Source organism: Octodon degus, unplaced genomic scaffold, assembly GCF_000260255.1.
Source record: "Octodon degus isolate 3935 unplaced genomic scaffold, OctDeg1.0 scaffold00158, whole genome shotgun sequence".
NCBI classification, from domain to species: Eukaryota; Metazoa; Chordata; class Mammalia; order Rodentia; family Octodontidae; genus Octodon; species Octodon degus.
In genome coordinates, this window is record NW_004524734.1 from 6,008,710 (window position 1) to 6,029,416 (window position 20,707).

Here is a 20,707-nt window from a genome sequence, read left to right on the forward strand (position 1 = left end):
TTTTTTTTTTTTTTTGCGGAACCAGGGATTGAACTCAGACCCTCGCGCTTGCCAGGCAAGTGCTTATTCTACTGAGCCATCTCTTCAGCTCTTCATCTAATATTCTGAAATGTAATATTGAAATACAGGTCAATGCCATACACCTCAATTTGCTAATCTTTTTCTCTTTTTTTTCTTTGGCGGAAACAGGGATTGAACTCAGGCCCTTGTGCTTGCCAGGGAAGCGCTTATTCCACTGAGCCACTTCCCTGGCCCTCAATTTGCTAATTTAAGAAATGGAAATTATTTTCCAAGAAATTAAGAACTGCACAGGTTTAGCATATTAACTTGGAAAGGGAACAATATTCAGAACATTTCACTACAAAACTTTTCGGGGGGGCAGTGCAGTACAAAAAATTAATGTAAATCTGAAAAGCATTGAGAGTTTCTGTTACAAGCAACAATAATAAAAGTGATTATTGACTGTCTAAATAAAGCTTTCTATTTCTAAGCCTTAAAAATACAAAAAAGAAATGACTCATAAAAATGTAAAACTTTTAACATGTTCAGAAGAGCATAACTTTAAATGACAAATAAGAAATTGAGAGAATAAGTGGCACAAATACAGTTAAGTCCTGCATTAATACCAGCTCCAAAAAATAGCCCATATTTCTTTGTCTTTTTTTATTCTAGTTACAGGGTTTCACTATGCAGTTTGGACTCGCAGTGATCCTCCTGTCTCAGCCACCCCAGCACTGGGATTACAGATGTGCACCACCACTTCTGGTATTGGGGCTGGCACGGCATGTGGTACAGGGGATTGAACCCAGGTCCTTGCGCTTGTCAGACAGGTACTTAGACTATCGAGCTATCTCCCTGGCCCCTACAGCCCATTTTTCTTCCTAAGGATAGATGAAATCCCAATAGCCAAGCAAAAGACCTAGGGACATCTTTACTAGAATGGCAGCAGGTTATCTGTAACAGAACATGGTGCTGAGCCTCTTTATAGTCATAAAAACACTACCAAATTAGACCAGACTCAAAAAATTCATGATTGCAGTTGGGGAGTAGTACAGTAAGGGGCAACAGTTCTATTTGTAACAATTTATATTATCACCAGCAACCTATTAGCCTTTGGGAAATGTATCTGGCAATGTGTATCAGTGACACAAATTTTCATTCCTGCTCACTTGATAATTCAATTTCTGAATTGAGTTAAAATTAGTTTTTATTGCTATCCCACAAAAGTACTCTGAGTTGCTAGTCCTGAAAGCACTCATCACTACCAGAAGGGCCTAAGGGTTTAGTGAAGGTACAAATGGCCCATGGCAGCTGCCCAGGTATGGCACATAAATTGGTAATATGAGTGCTAAGGGAGGCTGAGGCAGAAGGATCACAAGATCATGGTCCACCTAGCAAACACAGGGAGACCTTGTCTCAATCAATCAATCAATCAATCAGTCAACTGATTGGTCAATTGGTTCAACTGACTGATTGATTAGGCAATCAATCAGGATGGGGATGTAGCTCTGTGATACAGTGGTCTTGGATGTAATTTTCAGCACTGCAAAACTCAGCATACCATAAGCAGCTGCCTCCTAGAAAGTCAAGTGCAGAGCAGTGTAGTTCAGGCTTTGAGGAGTCTGAGCAAAGAATTTCACATTGTTCTTGTGCTAGATTTCTGGGATCTTGACTATTATATGTCTCTGTGTGTTTTTAATTGGGTTGATGTTATTTTGAATTCTATATGCTTCGGTCATCTGAACGTCAGATTGTTTCCTCACATTTGGGAAGTTTTCTGCCATTACTTCTGCCCATATTCTTTTTATATCATTTATATTGACTCCTTTCTTACTGATGCCTATTAGTCTCACATTGTTCATCTTTGCATCATCTTGATGAATTATCTTTTCCTGCATCCTAGTTGTTTTTAAGAGATCTCTTCTTACCTTTTCACTAGCTGCAATGGTGTCTTCAAGATCTGAAACTCTATCTTCCTTTTCACTCAAATGGTTTCGCAAGCTTATGATTGAGATTTTAAGTTCCTCTATATCTCTTTGACTCCGCTTCATGTGATCTATTTCTTTCTTATATTGTTCATTGAAGGATTCCACCATTTTTCTATTCTTCTTTAATTTATCAGTGTCTTCTTGAGAAGCGGTTATTAATTCCTTCATTATAGTTATCCTTTCTTTTTTTACTTCAGAGATTATTTCTGATCTGATTTCCTCTATATTGTTTCTGCAATTGATTTTTTACTTCAGACACTATTAATTCTGAGATTTCTCTTTTATTTCAGAGGTTATTTCTGATCTGAGTTCCTCTATACCTTTCTGCAGTTGTTTTTTTACTTAGACACTATTAATTCAGACATTTCAGTTGTGTTTCCCAATTTCTTCTGTGCTAATGTCTTCTGCATTTGTTTTGGGTGGGCTCTGCACCTGAGATTGCAATTTGCTCCTTTTCTAGCCATGTGATAACCAACTACTATTATAGACTACTGGACTATATTGGATTACTTTGCTGAATTCGTTCACCTACAATATATGAATGGAAATGGAATATCCATCTCAGATGAAAGTAAACAAAAAAAAGGGGGATATAAGTAATTCTTTTTTTTTTTTTTTTTTTTTGGCAGAACCAGTGATTGAACTCAGGCCTTTGCGCTTGTCAGGGAAGCACTTATTCCACTGAGCCATCTCCCCGGCCCCAAGAAAGGGGGATATAAATGAAGGTCCATTTTGTAGTGAAAAAATATATATCTGTATACACAAAATAGCATAGATATACAGTTACTTTCTCTTAGTTCAATGAGAAGAAGGTTTTAAACTAGTAGTGTTTAGACAGGATATCATGTCTGTATCTTGTACTACTTAATATCTTGAATAACTACTCCAAAGACAACAATATGCAATGTGTTAATTATTGCAATTGTCCTACTAACCTGTTTTGAAACTTTCTCATGGCTTTTTCTCAATAAAATTAATATTAAAAAAGAATTTTACATAGGAAATATCATTTGGTACACACAATTTCCTAATGATATACTATTATTGTTGCTGTTTTTGAGATTACCTTTGCCTAAAACTACACAAGAACTACATGGAAAAAGACTTATTCACATAAGAGTAGTTTCAGAAATTATACTCTGAATTATTTGTCTTGATCTGTAGAAACATATAGCTATATGAAAACTATGAAGTTGATACTACTTGTTAAATGAAAAACTAACGAATTTCTAGAAAGTTACTAAATCATAAGATACTGTTCTACTTTATTAAGAATTTAAAATTATAACAATAATTAATGTTTTTGTCTGTAAAATGTAAAAGCACTGTGAAATAAAAAAGCCTCCTTTGAACATAAAAATAGAACTTCACATTGTTTTTAAACCAACATTCCGCAGATGCACTGCCTGGCTAAGGGACCCTTTTCCCATGTAGGAAATCTAACTGTTTACCAGTGTCCCCTGGAAACAATTTTAGTGGAATGCAAATACTTGTTGAGCTTTTTTTTTTTAATGACAAAACATTTTCAATGAAAGTTAATAGACCCCATTTGGCTGATTAAATATTATTACAAAATTGTTTGAAAGAGTGTTAAAAAGAAAGACCACAAACTCTGGTAGCTTCTCAGGAGCCTTCTGCCTTCCCTCAAGGGATCAGCAGTTTGTTATCATCTACATGGGAATCAGCCCACATCTCCATCTGTGGCTCAGCTGTCTCTTGTACTTCACACGTGGGGACAGCTTCAGCATCAGCTACCATGGCAGAAGGCCAGGTCCAACCCTTGGGTCTCTTCATGCCACATCTCCTGGGTCATGGGGTTTTGTTGTGTCCTGGTAGCTTCAGACCCACCACCTTTGGCCATCCTTGCCATCATTAGGCCAGCCCCCTAATTTGCCAGCACTACTGTGATCACCCCTTAGGTGGGTTTAATGACCCCAGCACTGCTCTGCATCCAGCCCTCTATACTGCAAGCAGGGAGTCATTTCCAAAGTGCAAAGTAGATTTTAGTAGTTTCCAGATTAAACCCATTCAACAGCTTCCCATCACCCCAGAACTGAGGACAGAATCTCAAACATGACTTCAATACGGCTTTCTTGCCTGACTTGATTGCTTGCCCAGTGCAATCTCCCCAGCCAGCGCTGAGCTCCAGGGCTGTGTTCCTGGAAGGTACCTATGCTGACACTCAGGCTCTAGCTCTGGCACCTGTGACTCCCTCCTGCCCTTTCATTCACCCACCCAATATCACCTCCTTTCTTGGACTGGGTGAGCTCCCCCTCTTTCTGACTTCCAAGTTATTGTCTGCTTTCTAGTTTTTGTCTTCCTGTTAGCATGTAATTTCAGTAAGAGGAAGACATATATCTTGGTTAATTCTCATAACCCAAGTGCTTAACTATGAAACAGATGTTCAATAAATAATTGCTGGATAAATAAATTCTCACAATCCAGTGTTTGGAGACATTAAGTCAAAAACATCAGAGCCCTGCGACTGTTCTGGAGAAGGGGTGGTTACTGTTTGCTTGGTTTTGTGTTCTCAGAAGAAGCTTTCATGGAAGGAGTTACAGATATTTATGTGTTTTGGAGAGACAGATCTAGCTCCCTAAACCTCCTTTTAAAATGCAGGCTGTCTTTTCTCTTTTTTCTTCAAAAAAGGCTGAGCAACATACATTAAAAGTTAAGAAACTTAAAGTCTGTGAGGTCTGAATTCACAAAAATATTTTAATGAGTCCAAAGAAAGTATCATGGTCAGAATACAGCTTTTCTGGAGGGTGAGAGTGGTGAGGAGATGTGGAGTTGGTGAGAGGAAGTCTTATGCCATTTTCAGTGAAGATCCTTTGTGGACAGTTCAACATGAATATTTTGCTATGTCAAAAGGGAGAAGAATATAAATATCTCAATCTTCCTTATTGTGGCAGATATGAACTTTATCCTCCAACTGCTCTGGTTGAAAAGGAGAGGTCATTCTTGTACCTTTCTTTCAAACTGTAGATTCAATCTTATTCGCTGCACAAAAAAGAAAAAAAAAATCCACCCCCAATGTCCACAGATGTGCTGTTCATAGTAGCCCAAAGATACAAACACTACTGACACATGAATGGAAAGCCACAATGTGGCAAACACATGCACTAAAATAACACTCAGCACGCAAAAGGAAGAAAACCTGATGGTGTTGTCACATAGATAAACCTTGGGGACGCTACGCTAAGTGAAATGAGCCAATTGAGAAAGGGTAAGTACTGCAGGATTCCATTGTAGGAAGTACCTAGAAGAGTCAATCCAAAGACTAAAAGTAGAAAGCCCAAGCTTCCTGTCCCACCAGATCCTGACTCCACTCAGCCGGCCCTTCCTCCCAGACTTGTACCACTTCCATCCCATCTGTGTCATCCCACTGGGCCTGCATGTGGCCTTTCCCTTTTCTCTGTTTCCTCTAATTTATTCTTGGGGATACACAGCAATCATTTACAAAGCTCAGTTATGATCTGCTGCTGTACCTCTTTTAAATACACAAAACATCATAGATTTTGGTCAATTTGGGAAGCACTCAAATTATTTATTATAAAGCCACCACTTTCAACCAGACTATTAGTACTGATTCATTCAGAGAATGAATGGTAGGTGAACAGTAGGTTCATTTACTCGTTTTTTTCTATTCCTCTTACTTGATCACATCTTCTAGTTTTCTTCCCATTAACCATATACAAGTCTGGCTAAAGTTTCTTCTTGTTGGGGCTGTGAAGAGGACCTTTCGTTTTTGTCTGGATAAAAGGGTTATTTTATCTTTAATGATTTAGGGTTTCTTCAGGAAGTTTAACAAGTTAGAGAAGACTCCAGAAGCAAGTCCAATCTAGGTTTGTTACAGTGTGGTCACAATGACCAAGTCAGTTCCAAGAAGCTAATTGTTCTTTCTCTTGGGACACATCCTGGTACAGCGATTCCTCAGAGAGGTCCGCACTGTGATGTGCTGACCCCCAAACCACAACTCCTACTTTTCTGTCTCTTTCAAACCATCCACTCTGCCCTGAGGTCACCTCCCTACTCTTTTCTCCTGTGTCTCCATGAATATCCCCCTAATCTCCACAGGAAACATCTTTATAAAATCATCATTAAAAAACAAACAACAGTGCTTCAAAAACCTGTCAGGCTTAACTTCAAAGCTTTAGGTATTTTCCTTTCATGCAAGTTTTCTGGGTCTTTCCAATGGAAGTGTGCCTCTTCCCTCCCCTCCAGGTTATGACAGCTCCACTCTCCGTCTGTGCTTTAGGGATATTTCTTTGGAAGGGGCAAACCCCAGTACTATATTCCAGTTCAGTCCCACTCCACCCAACTTTGGTCACCCAAGGGTCTTTTCAAGTTCCCTTTCTCATCCACTCAATCTCAATGAACTGAAAAGTTTATTAAAAGTGAGAAATAAAAATAACCTTAGTAACTTGAAAACTAATCCCCACAATTTAGCATGTATGGCAAAATATACATTGTACATAAATAGAAGGCTAATGTGCCTTCTCCAGCAACTGTGCCACAGACGCACAGGAAATTCACATCAGCTCATCAAAATCAACTCTGCTTTCAGACACTGGAAAGCTGTGTTATTTGAATTTAAATGTGCAAACATTTCTGAAAGTGGCTTTGTGCTCTGGGTTCGTGAAATGCCAAAGTCTGACCCTTTCTCAGAGGCCAATCCTCTGTGTCTGAATTCATCATGGCACCTGGGCATAGAGTTAAACTTGATGGTACATAAACATCTTGGCTTGGCAGTAAGTGGAGAGCTGGCCACCCCGCACTTAAGCCAGAGACCAATAGGAGATCTGTAGGAACTGTGGCTATAAGACATGAGCCTCATGGAGATCCTGCAGTGGCTGCAGATCTTGGATAATTTGGCTGAAACTGTCTTCTGAGAAGTCCTTAAGATAAAGGAATACAAATTCCCATTCTATATTCTGGTGTCTTCTGCTGGGAACTGATAGCGAGGTTTCTTAACTGAAAACAATTCTTGCAAGGTTTTAATAACAAGGTGAAGGACCCCGAGATAGCTCAGTGGACTAAGCACCTGCTTAAGCAAGTGCAGGGTTGGGGATTCAATCCCTGAAACTTCATGCCACACCAGCGCCACCTTTGGGTGTGTTGAGCTGGCCACCAAGACCAGGCATGGTGGTGTATGCCTGTAATGCCAGTGCTGGGGAGGCTGAAAACAGGAGGATCACTATGCATCCAAGCTGCATAGTGAGACCCTGTATCAAATACATAAAAAACCCAAACAACCAAAAACCAAAAAAGAACGTACAATCAAAATTTATGGTGACTATTTAAATTGAAAGGGACATGAGAGTAAAAGATACCCTGCCATTAAGCCTCTTTGCTTTGAACACACTGGCCCCATGATTCTTGCTACTTTCTGAGGCAGTTCTGGAAGTTCTCTTTCATGAGTATCTTTATGAGGCATGACAGAAAACACACTCAAGGCTGTCGCCGAGCACCACCCAACAGAAAGGCAGCTGTGTGGCAACGTCAAGCTGTGTCCTCATCCACCTGACTAACTGGGTCTGGCCCTGTGTAACTTCCAACTTTCTTGAAGTCAAAATAACCATGAATGGAGGCAGGACACTGGAGCAGCCACAACAGCGTAACTGGAGACCTTCAGAACCAGGACCTCAGGAACTGCTTCAGGAAGCAGCAAGATCGATGGGACAAGCGTGTCTGAAGTGAGGACTAGCATTCTGAAGGACATCAATGGCAATGTGTCTTTTACCATAATCAATGTAAAAAAGTATGCATTTATTGTATTTCAATAATATCTTGTATATTACACATATTTTTCTCCAAACAGCAAACTTTTTGTGGTTTTCTTACTACTAACATTAATTTATCATGTTCTCTGACCCAATCTTCACTTGGCAGTTTCTCGTACTCTCTAAAACACAGTGTGTTCCATAAAATAAAACTGTCCACCATGACACATAAAGTAATGGTGCTAATGACATCCAGGTATGTATGTGACACCCAGTCTGGGCTCAGCTGTCCCATCCTGGCTCCCACCATTCTGTGCCTTAGCAGTTACACCCTGTCTTCACGTGGGCCATCCTCTATGTGGGAGGCCCTTGCCACATAGCCCTTGCCCCAATCTCCTTCCTAGACTCCTTCGGGTAACAGCATCACTCAGCAAACTTTCTAGACAGTGGCTGGGGGTCAAGTGGTCTTCTCCCTTAGCCCTCGCACATCCTGGTCAAGGGGCTGAGCATCTTCTGTTGTCATCCAATGTCTGTTTACCTTGCATAACACCCACTTCTCAGAACACACCCTTTCACACCCTTTTCTTAAACTTCTGATTCACTGACATCCAGTACAGGCCCTGCCACACAGGAATCCCATAAATCTCAGTTGAGCTGAGCTGGCTCTTATGCAGAATGAATTATTACTTTCTCCATAAAAATAGACAGGGCAGAACACCCAGAAAATGACTAAGGAAAAGAGTGTTTCGGATAAACCCCAGTATGTTTGCAATTATTTCCAGCAGCTCTTGATTACTCAAAGACAAAGAAAACTCTTGGCTAGGGTGATCCCAAACAAGTAAGCAAAAGCCGTACAACGTATGCAAGTTAGGGCCAGCACACAGTGTTCATGTCCTTCTTTCCTGTGGACATTATTTTAGGCAGGGGGAAAGTGTCAAGGGGGCGATGGCCTTAGGACTCAGAATCAATCTCCTGTTACCACGGGATGCAAAGGGCAATCTCTCTGTCTCCATCAGCTGGCAAAGAGAACCATGAAAAGCTAAAGGACTAAGAGAGTGGTTCAGAAGAAAAAGGAACTAGTTGGAACCTGGATCAATCAGAAGTTAATTTTTCTCCTTGAAAGTAAAATTTGGATATATAACAACAACATGCAAAAGAAAATAGCCTTTCTAAAAATGTGGCAAGAATGCTAGGAAATGTGTCATTCTGAAACATCATTTTCTAGGAATATAGTTCCCAGAAGAGTAAAAATAATTCAGAACAGAATTTGTTGTTTTAATTTATTTTAATCTTTTTTGTTATACTGTTTAAGAAAACTTAAATGCAACATAAAAATGAGGATGAATTAGTAACAAAATATTTTTGCTATGAGAAATACAGTTTTAAAATGTGATGACATTACTGAATAATCTGTTCAGGAAAGGGCACACTATCTCACAGCTTAATGTTTCTACTTGTTATATAACTTTTATAGGTTTTTGTGCTGGATCCATATTCTTATCTTTTTTCTTTTATCTTTTTAAGAGCCATTCCATATAGCTTTAATTGTTTGATTAATAGTAATTTGATCTGCAAAACACATGACCTATATTTTAAGACTGTAGGAAAATAATTTTTGTTTTTTAAATTTTACATATTTGGTATATGGTCTCACTATGCCAGTAGGACTCCTAGTGATCCTCCTGTTTCGGACTCCCCAGTACTGGGCTTATAGGCATGTGCCACCACACCCAGACTCGGTGACCGGCTCAGTGCACCCAGGGGTGGGACTGTTGCAGCACGTGGTACCTGGTATCGAACCCTGGTCCCTGCACTTGCCTAAGTAGGTACTTAGCCTGCTGAGCTATCTCTGCAGTCCAGAAATACTTTTTAAAACTCCAAAATGTGCTTAGCTATAGAAAGACACATAAAAGTTGCTATGCCTTAGCTTGAAAAAGTATTGCCTTCCATGGCTGAGAATTCAAGTTACTCCCTAATCCCCCTAATCCACCCCTGTCCTTGTCTTCTTTAGAGGTGACCACTTCAGTTCTTGGCCTGACATGGTCGGCTCAAAGCTGCATCCCTCCGGCTGTCACTACCTGTGCCCACGTCATTAGCTTTTGCCTAATGAGGATTAAGTGGCAATGTCCCGGGGATGTCCAAGGACAGCCACAATGAGAAGGGCTAATCTTTCTACTATCCTATTGGCTGGAATGGTGATAAAAGGCGAGAGCTTAGGCAGCTCTTTTAGACTAGGAGGAAGGACAGTAAGAAGAATGTAGGTGTCTGAAGACAGCAGCTGCCACACCTGTTTTGGAATGTTTGCTTCTTCCCTTATTGTACATGAGAGTGAAATGTCTCTGTCTTGTTTAATCCACTTATGTTTAAAAAGACAAAAAGAACGCCACAGAATTACTTGCTTTGGCTGACACAAGTACAAATGTCCCCAAAGGCCTATGTGCTAAAGGCCCTCAAGACGGCACTGCTGGGAGGGGGTGGAGTTGTAGGTGCTGAGGCCTTCTGGGGGGTTGTGAGGTCATCAGAGGCTGTCCCTTAAAGCCATGGGACCTTCACTGTCCCTGTGTGTTTTTCTACTCCCTTCTTGGTGACACATTCAGTTCTGCTCTGCCATGACAGGCTTCCTTGGACAGACCAGAGCAACAGCACCCAACATGGGCTAGAACCTCAAAAACTGTGAGCCCCATAAAAGTTTCATTTTCATAAGTTAATTCTCTTGGGCATTTCATTGTGGTAACAGAAAGCTGACATGATACTTGAGGAAGCTTTCATGATAATTTAGAATAAAACAGCTTTAGACCATTCTTTGATGATCCCTTTAACTTTCTGATACTGTAGAGTGCAAGATTGTGTCCAGTGACAAGCTCCACTGAAACACAGGACACTATGACACTCACAGCTTCTTTTGCAAGTATTCCTGACAGATGCCCAGGAGTACAATTAGATACAACTGCAGCGGCTTTGTGAGCAAGGGCTCTGGACCTGCAGAGGGATCAGCCCTTAACCCCTGTTGGCCTCAGCGATTCCTCTCCAATCACAAGGGCATTTTCTTTGAATGCAGGGGCTGCTGCTCCTGGGGTCTGACTGCCTGTCTTCACTCGACAGGGCATCATCCACATTTGGGCTGATCTGTGTACCTGTATGAGAACTATCCTGACCCCCTCGCATCGCCCTGTTCTCTTCCTACCACTTAGTACTTTGTAAAATTATCCATAGCCATTTATTCTTTGTCACTTGTTCACCTTAGTGATGTTTCTCCCCCAGGCCTGTGGCTCTGCACTGCAATGGGGACCCCGCACCCGCAGCTTGGTACCTGGGAGCAGAGGTTGGCATGATCAGGGCCTCAGCACATATGTCCGGGAGGCACGGATGCGAGAATGAACCAACTGCAGAGGACAGCAGCTTGGTTCTGTCTGCCATTCTAAGAACAAGCAGGCTTTGTCCACTCTCCTGCCGGGCTCACCCTGTGGTGTCTGGGTATTTTGCAGCCCCTCACATCCATGACATCAGCACCCCACTACCAGCAGGAAGATCCCTAGGTTTGAGGACCAATTCTGTTCATGTTTGTAGTCTATAGTGCCAAACATAAAGCCTGGTGCATCTACCTCGGCTGTAAATTGTAGGCAACAATGCAGTGGCTACAAAAAAAAAAGGGGAGATAGTGCAGTGACTAAAGAAAACTCTAACTTCAATGTGCAAATGTCATTGATACTGCAGTACTTTTGCCACAGGCACATCTTTTCTCTCATTTCTAAACATACTTTTCTTAAAAAAAAAAAAAATGGGTTCCAAAGTGTCAGCCAGCCAGCTCCCTTCAGAACTGTGAAGTTCGGCCCATGCCCCCTGATGACAGGGGAGGGGGCTGTGACCCAGGTCATGTTTTACAGGATGGGCTCACAAGGATTGGTTCGTCGTCGAAGAACATCTGACTGAGCTGGGGTAGCTACTCCCTCCAGGCTATTTGGCCCGCCACTGTACTGGTGGGGGAGCTGTCAGATCCCAGCAGCATCCCACCCCACCAACAGGGTCCTTTCTTATGACCAATAAATTATCATATGCTACTGAGGTCATTAAGAGCTCATAGATGAATAAAGACTCTTAACCAGGAAATTCCTCATATGAAAAGAGATTTATGATGCTGGATAAAATAGGGAACAACAGCACAATTTAGGAAAATCATATCCCCACTGTAGTTTATTGATGCCTTTCCTACAGGGGCGACACCAAAGGGCCCAACAAACATTTTTATTGTTTTTCAGAGAGACTTTACAAACCTCAATCAAGAGATCTGAAATTCTGTAAAACACATGCTTGTTCCTTAACTTCAATTTCCTCCAGTAGTTTTATAGATCCCTCCGGCCAAGAGAGCAGAAACAGATGGCGCTCGGGAGGACTTTACAGTGTGTGCCTGCAACGCCACACTGCATTTAGAACTCTGGCCGATCCTGAGCTCCTGGTATTAATCCTGATACGCAATGACCCTTGATATTGCTTGTGCCTTACTTTTTAATCTGGTTTATTAATTATATTCTCTTCAAAGAGTTTCTTCTGGAAATTCCAAACACATTATCCAGGGCCATCATTTAGATAAGTGGAGGAAGCAGGCCGGCATGTATTTGTACAACACAGCACTTTTCCCCAGGGTCTACCTTGCCCTATAAACTGCTGTACTGGTGTGAAAAACTACAAGTCAGGTCTGAAAAAGAAAGTTCTCCTCTTAAATCACAACCATATTTGTGGAAAGAGAGGAAAAGAGCGATGCATTTAAAGTCACAGCCAACAGCCAAACTCATCTCACTGCTTGCGCTTTATTTTCTTTTCCTAGGTAATTTATTCCCAGCCCCCACTGTCTCTGTACAATTCACTGTCTCCCCCTGCTGCCATACTTCCTTTGTTGCAGTAAGGATTTCGGTAACCTGTGGAACTGGGATACTTGCTGATCACTGTCACTTGAGTCATTATTATGGGCAGAGGTGTAGAGTGACTGGTGGAAATACAGTGGAAAACCTTATGAAGGAATGTTTCCAAGTGGGAACACCCTGCCCACCAACTGAGAACCGCTTGCTCTGGCCAGGGGACACAAGGGAAGCATGTGCTGCAGTCACAGACATTGAGGACAGGCTTTCTGGCAAGCTCAGCCTTGGCGAATGAGCTGAAATAATGGGAAGAGAAGCTATTTGCTGGAGCAAAAAGAAACCCTGATGAGCAATCAAGGCGCTGAGGGCAACTGAAGGTGGAGACAGTAAGTGCCGATAACAGAGCATCACTGCGCCAACCAGGGGGAATGAGGGCAGCACTCTGGCTCTAAAAGGCACTAAACCTTTACAGCAGATGAGGCTGAGGAAAAGCCATCACGCGGGGAAAGGCAAAGGGGGAGGGAGGAAACGCACCAGGGCAGGACTGTGGTGCACGTGGCTCTGAACACGAGAGGTGCCAGCTGGCTTCAAACTGCAGCTCGGGTTCTAGGGAGCTCTGTGACTCTGTGAAAGTGATTTCACCACTTTGTGGCTATGAGACAAGAGAACCCACCCCACAGGGCTGCTGTGAACACAACCCGAGTGACATGTAAGAAATGCTTCTTAACAGTGAGTCCTCAGTCACTGGGGCCCTGATTTAGCTGAGTGCTGACAAAACACCCTCTAATGAGGGAGGATGACTGGGCCTTCTGTTCCCCAGTTTTTTTTTCTTTCATTTTTAATGAGATGGACATTATTTGTGCCAACATTGCCGTCAAGAACAGGAAAAAGTTTAGGATGAAGTGAGGTAGAATTTCCATAAATGGGACTGAGGTGGATGCTGGAAAGAGTAATTAAAAATCTGTACTTTTGAAGAGGAGCATTTTTATATTTGGCTGACTTGAGGAAACTGATCAGGGTCCAGGCCAAGCTGAGAAATAGTAGGTTGAAAACTGCAAGAATGAAAAAAAAAAATGCAAGAACATGGATGCAAGAGGAAAAGAGTTCCCACCTGGGAGTGAGGAACAGCCTGAGCCCCAAAGAGAAGGTGTCAAATTGCTCAGGATGTGAGAGGAAACCAATCTGATTTGAAAAAAAAAAAAAAAAGTGCTGGGTTGAATTCTCTGGGTCACTGACTTCTGACAATTTACCATAAAGATTTACACTATGGATTTAACTAAAACAAGGCACGCCTGGCATCCCATATGGAGGACACAGTGGGTGCCTAACAACGCCGGTTCCCCTCATCTCCTCACAGCACAAGGGTATTTCCTTCCAACATTTTATAAGAACTGGTTCTGTATTCAAATAGGGGCTGCAAAGATGAGCCAAGAATACAAATTAGAAATGGCTATAAAATCCTAATTCATGTGTGAATTTGTACCAAGTGGAATATGGAAGCATGAGACCCATACCCATAAGGATTTGTGTAATTTGTAGCCCGAGAGCCCATTAATAGTCTGCACCCTTTCAGCGATTTGGAGATCCCTCAGAAGAGGACACAGTAAAGAAACATCTACTGGACAATCACAGTCTTAAGAACCGGGAGGTGGCCTTGACTGTTTGGAACAGATAAATTGCTGTCAAAGAATTGCTGGTATCTGAGAACTGGTCACTGACCGACTGGGACAGGAAGGATTAAATGAGACCAACATCCTATTCTGCTGTAGGAAAGATTTAGATTGTAAATCACTACAGGTGGGAAAGATGTACTTAGCAGAAACCTGAGTCTCTGTCACCTCTGGCCTACTGCTTCTCATTTATGTGTCTACAGCAGAGAAGCAAGTAAAATTTTAATTCAACATTCACTTAGTGCTCATTATGGGGCATGAGGAGCCCAACTCCAACATGTTGAGTGAATCAGTAAAGAAATGGACAGACCATGCTCACTCATAAAGTGGAGATGGAGCACACTTTAGGACACCCATGGACAGGAAAAAGGCTGGGAAGGCGGCACTGGCAGGAAAAGACAGCAGATTCCTTGCAATCCTCAAAACCCTCACCGTCCAGGTTAAATACCATGAATTTTTCTGAATAACCACTGTCAGAGAAGTAGCCATACCCTCTCTGGAACCAGGCATCTAAGTCAAACCTTGGCCTCTTCCTGTTCAGAGAGACTGGACTTAACTTTCCTGGGCCTTGGCTTCCTCACCTGTACACTGGGTACTACAATGGAGAATCTGCTAGAAGGACTCGTGTGTTCTCATGATGTTCCTGGCAAACACAGTGGAGTCTCCCTGGCTTCTTTTCTCCCTCCTTTCATCCAATCTATCAGAAAATCCAACTGGCTTGGCCTCCAAGACATTCAGAAGCTGACCCCTTGGCACCTATGCCCTTCTGGCTGGAGGCGCCACCTCTCACCTGGTTCGTTAGTGGTTCACCACACAAGGTCAGAGTCCTGCTGTGAAAACAAGTCAGCCCACGACACTTCTCTTGTGCCTCGGCAGTGCCTATGAGTAAAAGCCTTTGGGAAACTGGAGTAAAAGCTGCAGAAAGCACGGCTCAGACTTCTGCTCTCACCGACCTGGCCCGCTGCACTTTTCTGTGAATCATTTATCCCTGTCCGTATATTTCCCTTTCAGTTTCTTTTCTTCCATTGGAAAAGTGAGCTGCAGGAAGGCAGGGGTTTTGTCTGTTTCACTGAGTCCTGAGTCCACAGTGCCTAGAACAGTGTCTCAATCACTGAAGAATCTCAATAGAGAGTTGCTCAATTGGTTGAATATAAAAAGTACTTAGCGAAGTCCCAGGGGTACTTGTTCAGGGTCCAATATCCACTAGAAACTATCAGTGTTATGATTCTTCCTTGGTCTTGGTGGTCTTTCTAAACAACTCCTCTACTGAGTCAATGTCCCTTGAAAGCCACATAGTTCTCTACTTTCCAAAACACCTTGTCCAACAGCAGAGCAAAGAAAAGGGCTATTTTTAACCTGTCTACTCTACTTTGATGCTGTGTCATCCTGTAGGTCCTTATTAAAGCTTGCAGGCAGCCAAAACATACTTAGGCACACAATTAGTTAATTATTTAGTTTTGGAAGAAATTACTCTCAGATGAACACAGGAAGAGCCTGGAATCAGAGGAGCATGCACGATCCTTGGATCAGACACTTGTGATCTCTTCAGTGGCAGTGACATAAAGCTGCCCACACAGCACGTTGGGGATTCTCTGGAATAACCTCAATTCTGGGGGCTGCTCTGGGCCACTTCATTGTGTGGATTATATAAAACATGTCAAGGTGTCAGATGCTAATCTTTATGCTTATGCTGCTGTGATTTACAATACTATATTTTTATCTGGAATATGAAAATATGTATATAATATATTGCAACAATATATTAGGTAAGATGAATAAAAGTTTTCAAAAAGATAGTCAACAGTTTTACCTACATACATATAGATATAAAAATTCAGATTGAAATGAAATAGAATATATATATATATATGTGTGTGTGTATATATATGTATATATATATATATATATATATATATATATATATATATATATATATATATATATATGGCTATATTCTTTTTTTGGGCTATATTCTTGATTGAGATACTGCATTTTAAGATTAGATAAATGCAGAACAAATAGTAGTCATTTCTTCCTGAAATTATCTGGGTTATACTGTAGCTGGAAACTCTATACCTAAAATAAAAATATTAAATACTGAATATAACTACATTTTTTTGTATCTATTACCATAGTACCCAAGAAACAATAAGCATATATGACCTATCTTTGAACATTTCACTGGCATTTTTGTTATATTCTTATTTTGGAGGTGTTGAGGTTCATTTACACAAATGAACACACACACACACACACACACACACCCCAAAATGGTTTACAAGAACTCAAGTCTTATCCTTTTGAGTAAATTAAATAGACTTACATTTTGTACAAGTGAGGAAAGTCTACAGTTAAATTATTTTATGCTTTGTATTTTCAGTGAGACACTCACTACTTAAGCCTTTTGTTTAAAATTGCAGTAGCGATAAAACAATAAGAAACACAATTCTGGTGGCACTTCCACGCGGTCTAGCAGTGAACAAAGGCATGATGGAGCCCCGACATTCACTTCACTTTGAGTTAAACATAGCATCCCCGCCAAGTCTCAAGAGATGCTCTAAGTTCTGTGCTTGGGGAGTGCTGCAAACTCCACAGGCAAGGGCAGAATTATACTTAGCTGGCAGAATGCCAATCGGAATTTGCACTTGTCCTGGAGTAGGTGGTCAGAGACTCAGCTCTTGTCAACAAACCTGTTGGCCACAATTGTTTGAACTATCAGGGTCTCAAAATCTTTTGCACTTTTCATTTTGAAAATAAAATAAACATTGAGAAATGAGATGAAGTGAGGCAGACTTATGTCGAACGAAATGGATATCAGGCTGGACCCATCCTTGATTAGACAGAAACAGACCTTTCCTCCAAGTGCCATCATTGTATACACACACACACACACACACACACACACACCCCGCCAAGACACACATATATGTGATTTTCCTCCAAGAAGAAAGGACTCAGAAATGAAGGCAAAAGGGAAATGCATTTACAGCTTTCTCTCTGCTCTTCTGGAAATAGATGTTGTAAATTTTCTAAGGGCTGCAGTATGTTGCCAAGGATGCCTTCCTTGCATATGGTGGGAGAAGGTATATATATGCTCCTTGATGTGCCTGTTTTCGCTGAAATGGTATATAATGTCTCTTTCTACTAAATGTAACCACAAAAAATTTTAAAAAATGTGTCCGCATTCTGCTAATTTATAAAAAACAGGATACTGTCAGATAAAATTTCATGAAAATGATCTATAAAGCAGACTGTCAAAAGTGAACCCAGGCAGTACGTGGGGCAAGAAAGGCACAGAGACCCTGGGAAGGGTTCCTGTCACTGTGGTAAAACAACCACAGCTCATGTTACCTTCACTTGCAAGTTACTGTGAGGTCACAGGAAATCCCAAAATGTTTTCCACATTTTCTTTTATACATTTTATGTCAAATTTCCTGAAATTGAAATCATAAACCCTCCTACTGCTGGACTCTCTTCTGAAGGAAAGGAGATCTCTGACACTCGCCCACGGACACCTAATAACTCAATTCCTAGCAGGGTAACCAGAAACTGAAAGGCAGCACTGAAAATGGACTATGATAAGGCTGAAATGTCACATGCTCTAATTGTTGCAAAATGAGAACTGAACCAATGTCATTAAGACAACTCAGAGTGTGCACTTAATCTTATTCTTCAGAATAGGAGATAACAGAAGAAATGATAGACTGTCCCAAAGATGGACAGCCACCATTTCTTCAGCCCTCTTATCCAAAATGTACTTGTGGATTTACAGTCTAATTTTAAAATAGCATCTTCTACATGGATATTCCTAACATTATTCAAGCTCCAGACAACCATATTTCATTGTCCCAGCTATGTTTATGAAAGAATAAGTCAGATTCAAGTTAAATGTTCATGTTTAAAATATTCTTTCAAGATTTATCACTCCCAAAGGCAAAATTTAGAGATAGCTTTTACATGATAAAATGCTATTTGAATATAAATCAACAAAATTGAAAATCTTGCTAAACAATGAAGGTTCATTAATGAATACCAAGTTTCATGATTTTACGATGCCATGAAGTTTTAGGACACATTACCTCTCCTGACATATCAGGGGCCATTGGAACAGCAGGCCACAGAGATGAGTAGATTCCAAAAAACACCACCCAGAGGGCGATGCTGCCCCATATGGCTATGTGGCTGAACTGGAAAGCAAGGAAATAGAAGTTAAAATCCTCTGAGGCAGGCAGAATACACAAATACTAAGGGGAGACCATCACAGATCACCCTATTAATTTTTATCACATTCATAGTAAATCCAACATAATTGCATGCATGTAATCGTTTTACTGGGTCTTACATTAAGTGCTAAGCTCTTGCACCAGGGTTATGAGTTTACAGTACTGGAATTTAGAACTAACTGCTCCTTTCTATCTCCCTTGGTGCAGTTCTTCTTGTATTTATTCTTATCTTTTTTATCTGGTACATTAAGTCACTTATTTTTGCTTCCCATGTTCTTATTGAAGGAGTAATATTCTTTTCTGAGAATATTACCTGTTGGCCAATGACTGTCAAAGCACATTTCTTGTGCCTTTTTCCCGTGGAGCAAAGAGCTTTCATTTCTTTTTGCTTACTGAGTCTCTCTACCTGGATATGGATATGCCATAAAACTCATGTGTTGAGAATGGAACTTGTTTCAGCTAGACTGGGTATTTATAAATGTGCGAGGACAGCTCTTTCATTAATATTGCTAGTTTTGACAATCATTTTCTAATGGGTTTTCTATAGAATGCCAGACTTGGACACTTCCCTGAAATAAAGGTTTAAAAGTCTCCCCGCTTCCTGAGATACTTTCAATGTGAAATAATATATTAAAGGCTCTGAAGAGTCTTGTGATGATAAATTTATGTTTGATTGACTCAGTGCTTCCCTACTACAAACCCTGGTGTCCCTCCTTCCACCCCCACTGACCTATAATTACTCTGGGGACTAGCACAAAGAAACACATCAGGTCTGAATAAACAGAACCCCCCAAAGTGGAGCACATCTGACAATCCTCAGTTGGGACTACAGGAACTCTTACCCAAGTCCAGTACGATGTCTCCAATCCAGCTTTCAAGCACACAGTTATCACTACAAACTAAAACAGAGAGGAGAGATGTTATCTGGCTTCATAAATGTGATAGTTCTTCTTCAAGTGACTGAGAGTGAGATTTATAAAGGACAGATAGATCTGAGCTAAATCATGGGGCTGCGTCATTCGCGCTTGCTGTGTACATTCAACAAGAGATGCAGGTGCTGGGGGCTGTGAGCTGCCTGGTGCAGCATGGCACGGTTTCTGCCCTTCCTGGTGACTCATTACATTAGGTTACAGTGAGGCAGCTGGTCTCTCTGCAGGATACCTAGTGGCAATTTAGGAGTAATATCTGTAGAAATAAGCTCTTACTAAAATGTAATGTTAGTTAACTTAAGCTACATAAAAAACTCTAAGATAAGAGAGGTAGTTCGACATAAAATTAAAGGAAAACAACCCTGGGAGACCTGAGCACTTAAAATGTCCTTATGAGACATCTGTGATATATAGTCTGATTAATTTCTAGCTATGCTAGTTCTTCCTAGCAAGGCATTTCCCTATTTCGCTCTCCACATTTATGTTGTAAGAAACAAACCACTAGTTCCTGCAGCATCTTCTTGCCTTTCTTTTATGCAGATGGGTTGTCAAAGTGAAAGGACAGCCCTAGACCAGCCAAAAGCTTAATCCTTCCATTACTAAATGATTTTAATTCCCTACCATTCAGTTATTTAAACACACACATATATGTGCAAGCATGAACATACATAGACACACACCTGGGTGCTGGGACTGAGCCCAGGATGTGTGCATATTAAGAATGTGCTTTAGGGGCTGGGGAGATGGCTCAGTGGAATAAGTGCTTCCCTGGCAAGCACAAGGGTCTGAGTTCAATCCCCGGTCCCGGAAAAAAAAAAAAAAAGAATGTGCTTTACTACTGAGCTACGCTCCTGGTCCCAAACACTTGATATTTAAATACCATAAGACTGTTTTTCTGTCATCTGAGTCAGCTGTACTTACAAACAGCCACTTGGTGTTTGAGACAACACACTGTCCCTGTGCAGAGGCCGTGGAGGGTGGCATGGCTGGAGAATGCAGAGTGGGAAGCCGGAGTAAAGGTTTAGGAGACTCCGACTGTGTGGCCTTGAACATTAGCCTGCACAATGCTTTTGACTTTTTAAGGGAAAAATGGTTTAAAATTGTTTTAGATCTTCAATGGTAGTACAGAGAACTGCAGACTCATCTATGTATTTCACATAATGCTCGGTGTTAGTGACTTATACATGGAGGTCCGCACTCTGGGCGGGGTAAATGTAAACCAAGCCTGGAGACACTCTCATTTTAGTTATCACTGGATGGTAGAATTGCTGGGTGTATACCCAAGAATACTTTGAAAATATCTGTTATAAATTCAGGAAAG

At 41.2% G+C, this 20,707-nt stretch overlaps 1 protein-coding gene across 4 annotated transcripts in view; it reads right to left on the reverse strand.

Annotated features, from left to right (window-relative positions):
* The window catches only part of Atp8a1 (ATPase phospholipid transporting 8A1), a 230,926-nt gene that overhangs the window by 21,072 nt on the left and 189,147 nt on the right, over positions 1–20,707 (reverse strand). For all 4 annotated transcript variants that reach the window (XM_004642662.3, XM_023702739.1, XM_004642660.3 and 1 more), the window contains 2 exons: positions 19,300–19,356; positions 18,314–18,421 (listed from right to left, as the gene is read on the reverse strand). In XM_004642662.3, coding sequence (XP_004642719.1) covers positions 18,314–18,421; positions 19,300–19,356 — 165 coding nt within the window. The remainder of the gene's footprint in view (positions 1–18,313; positions 18,422–19,299; positions 19,357–20,707) is intronic.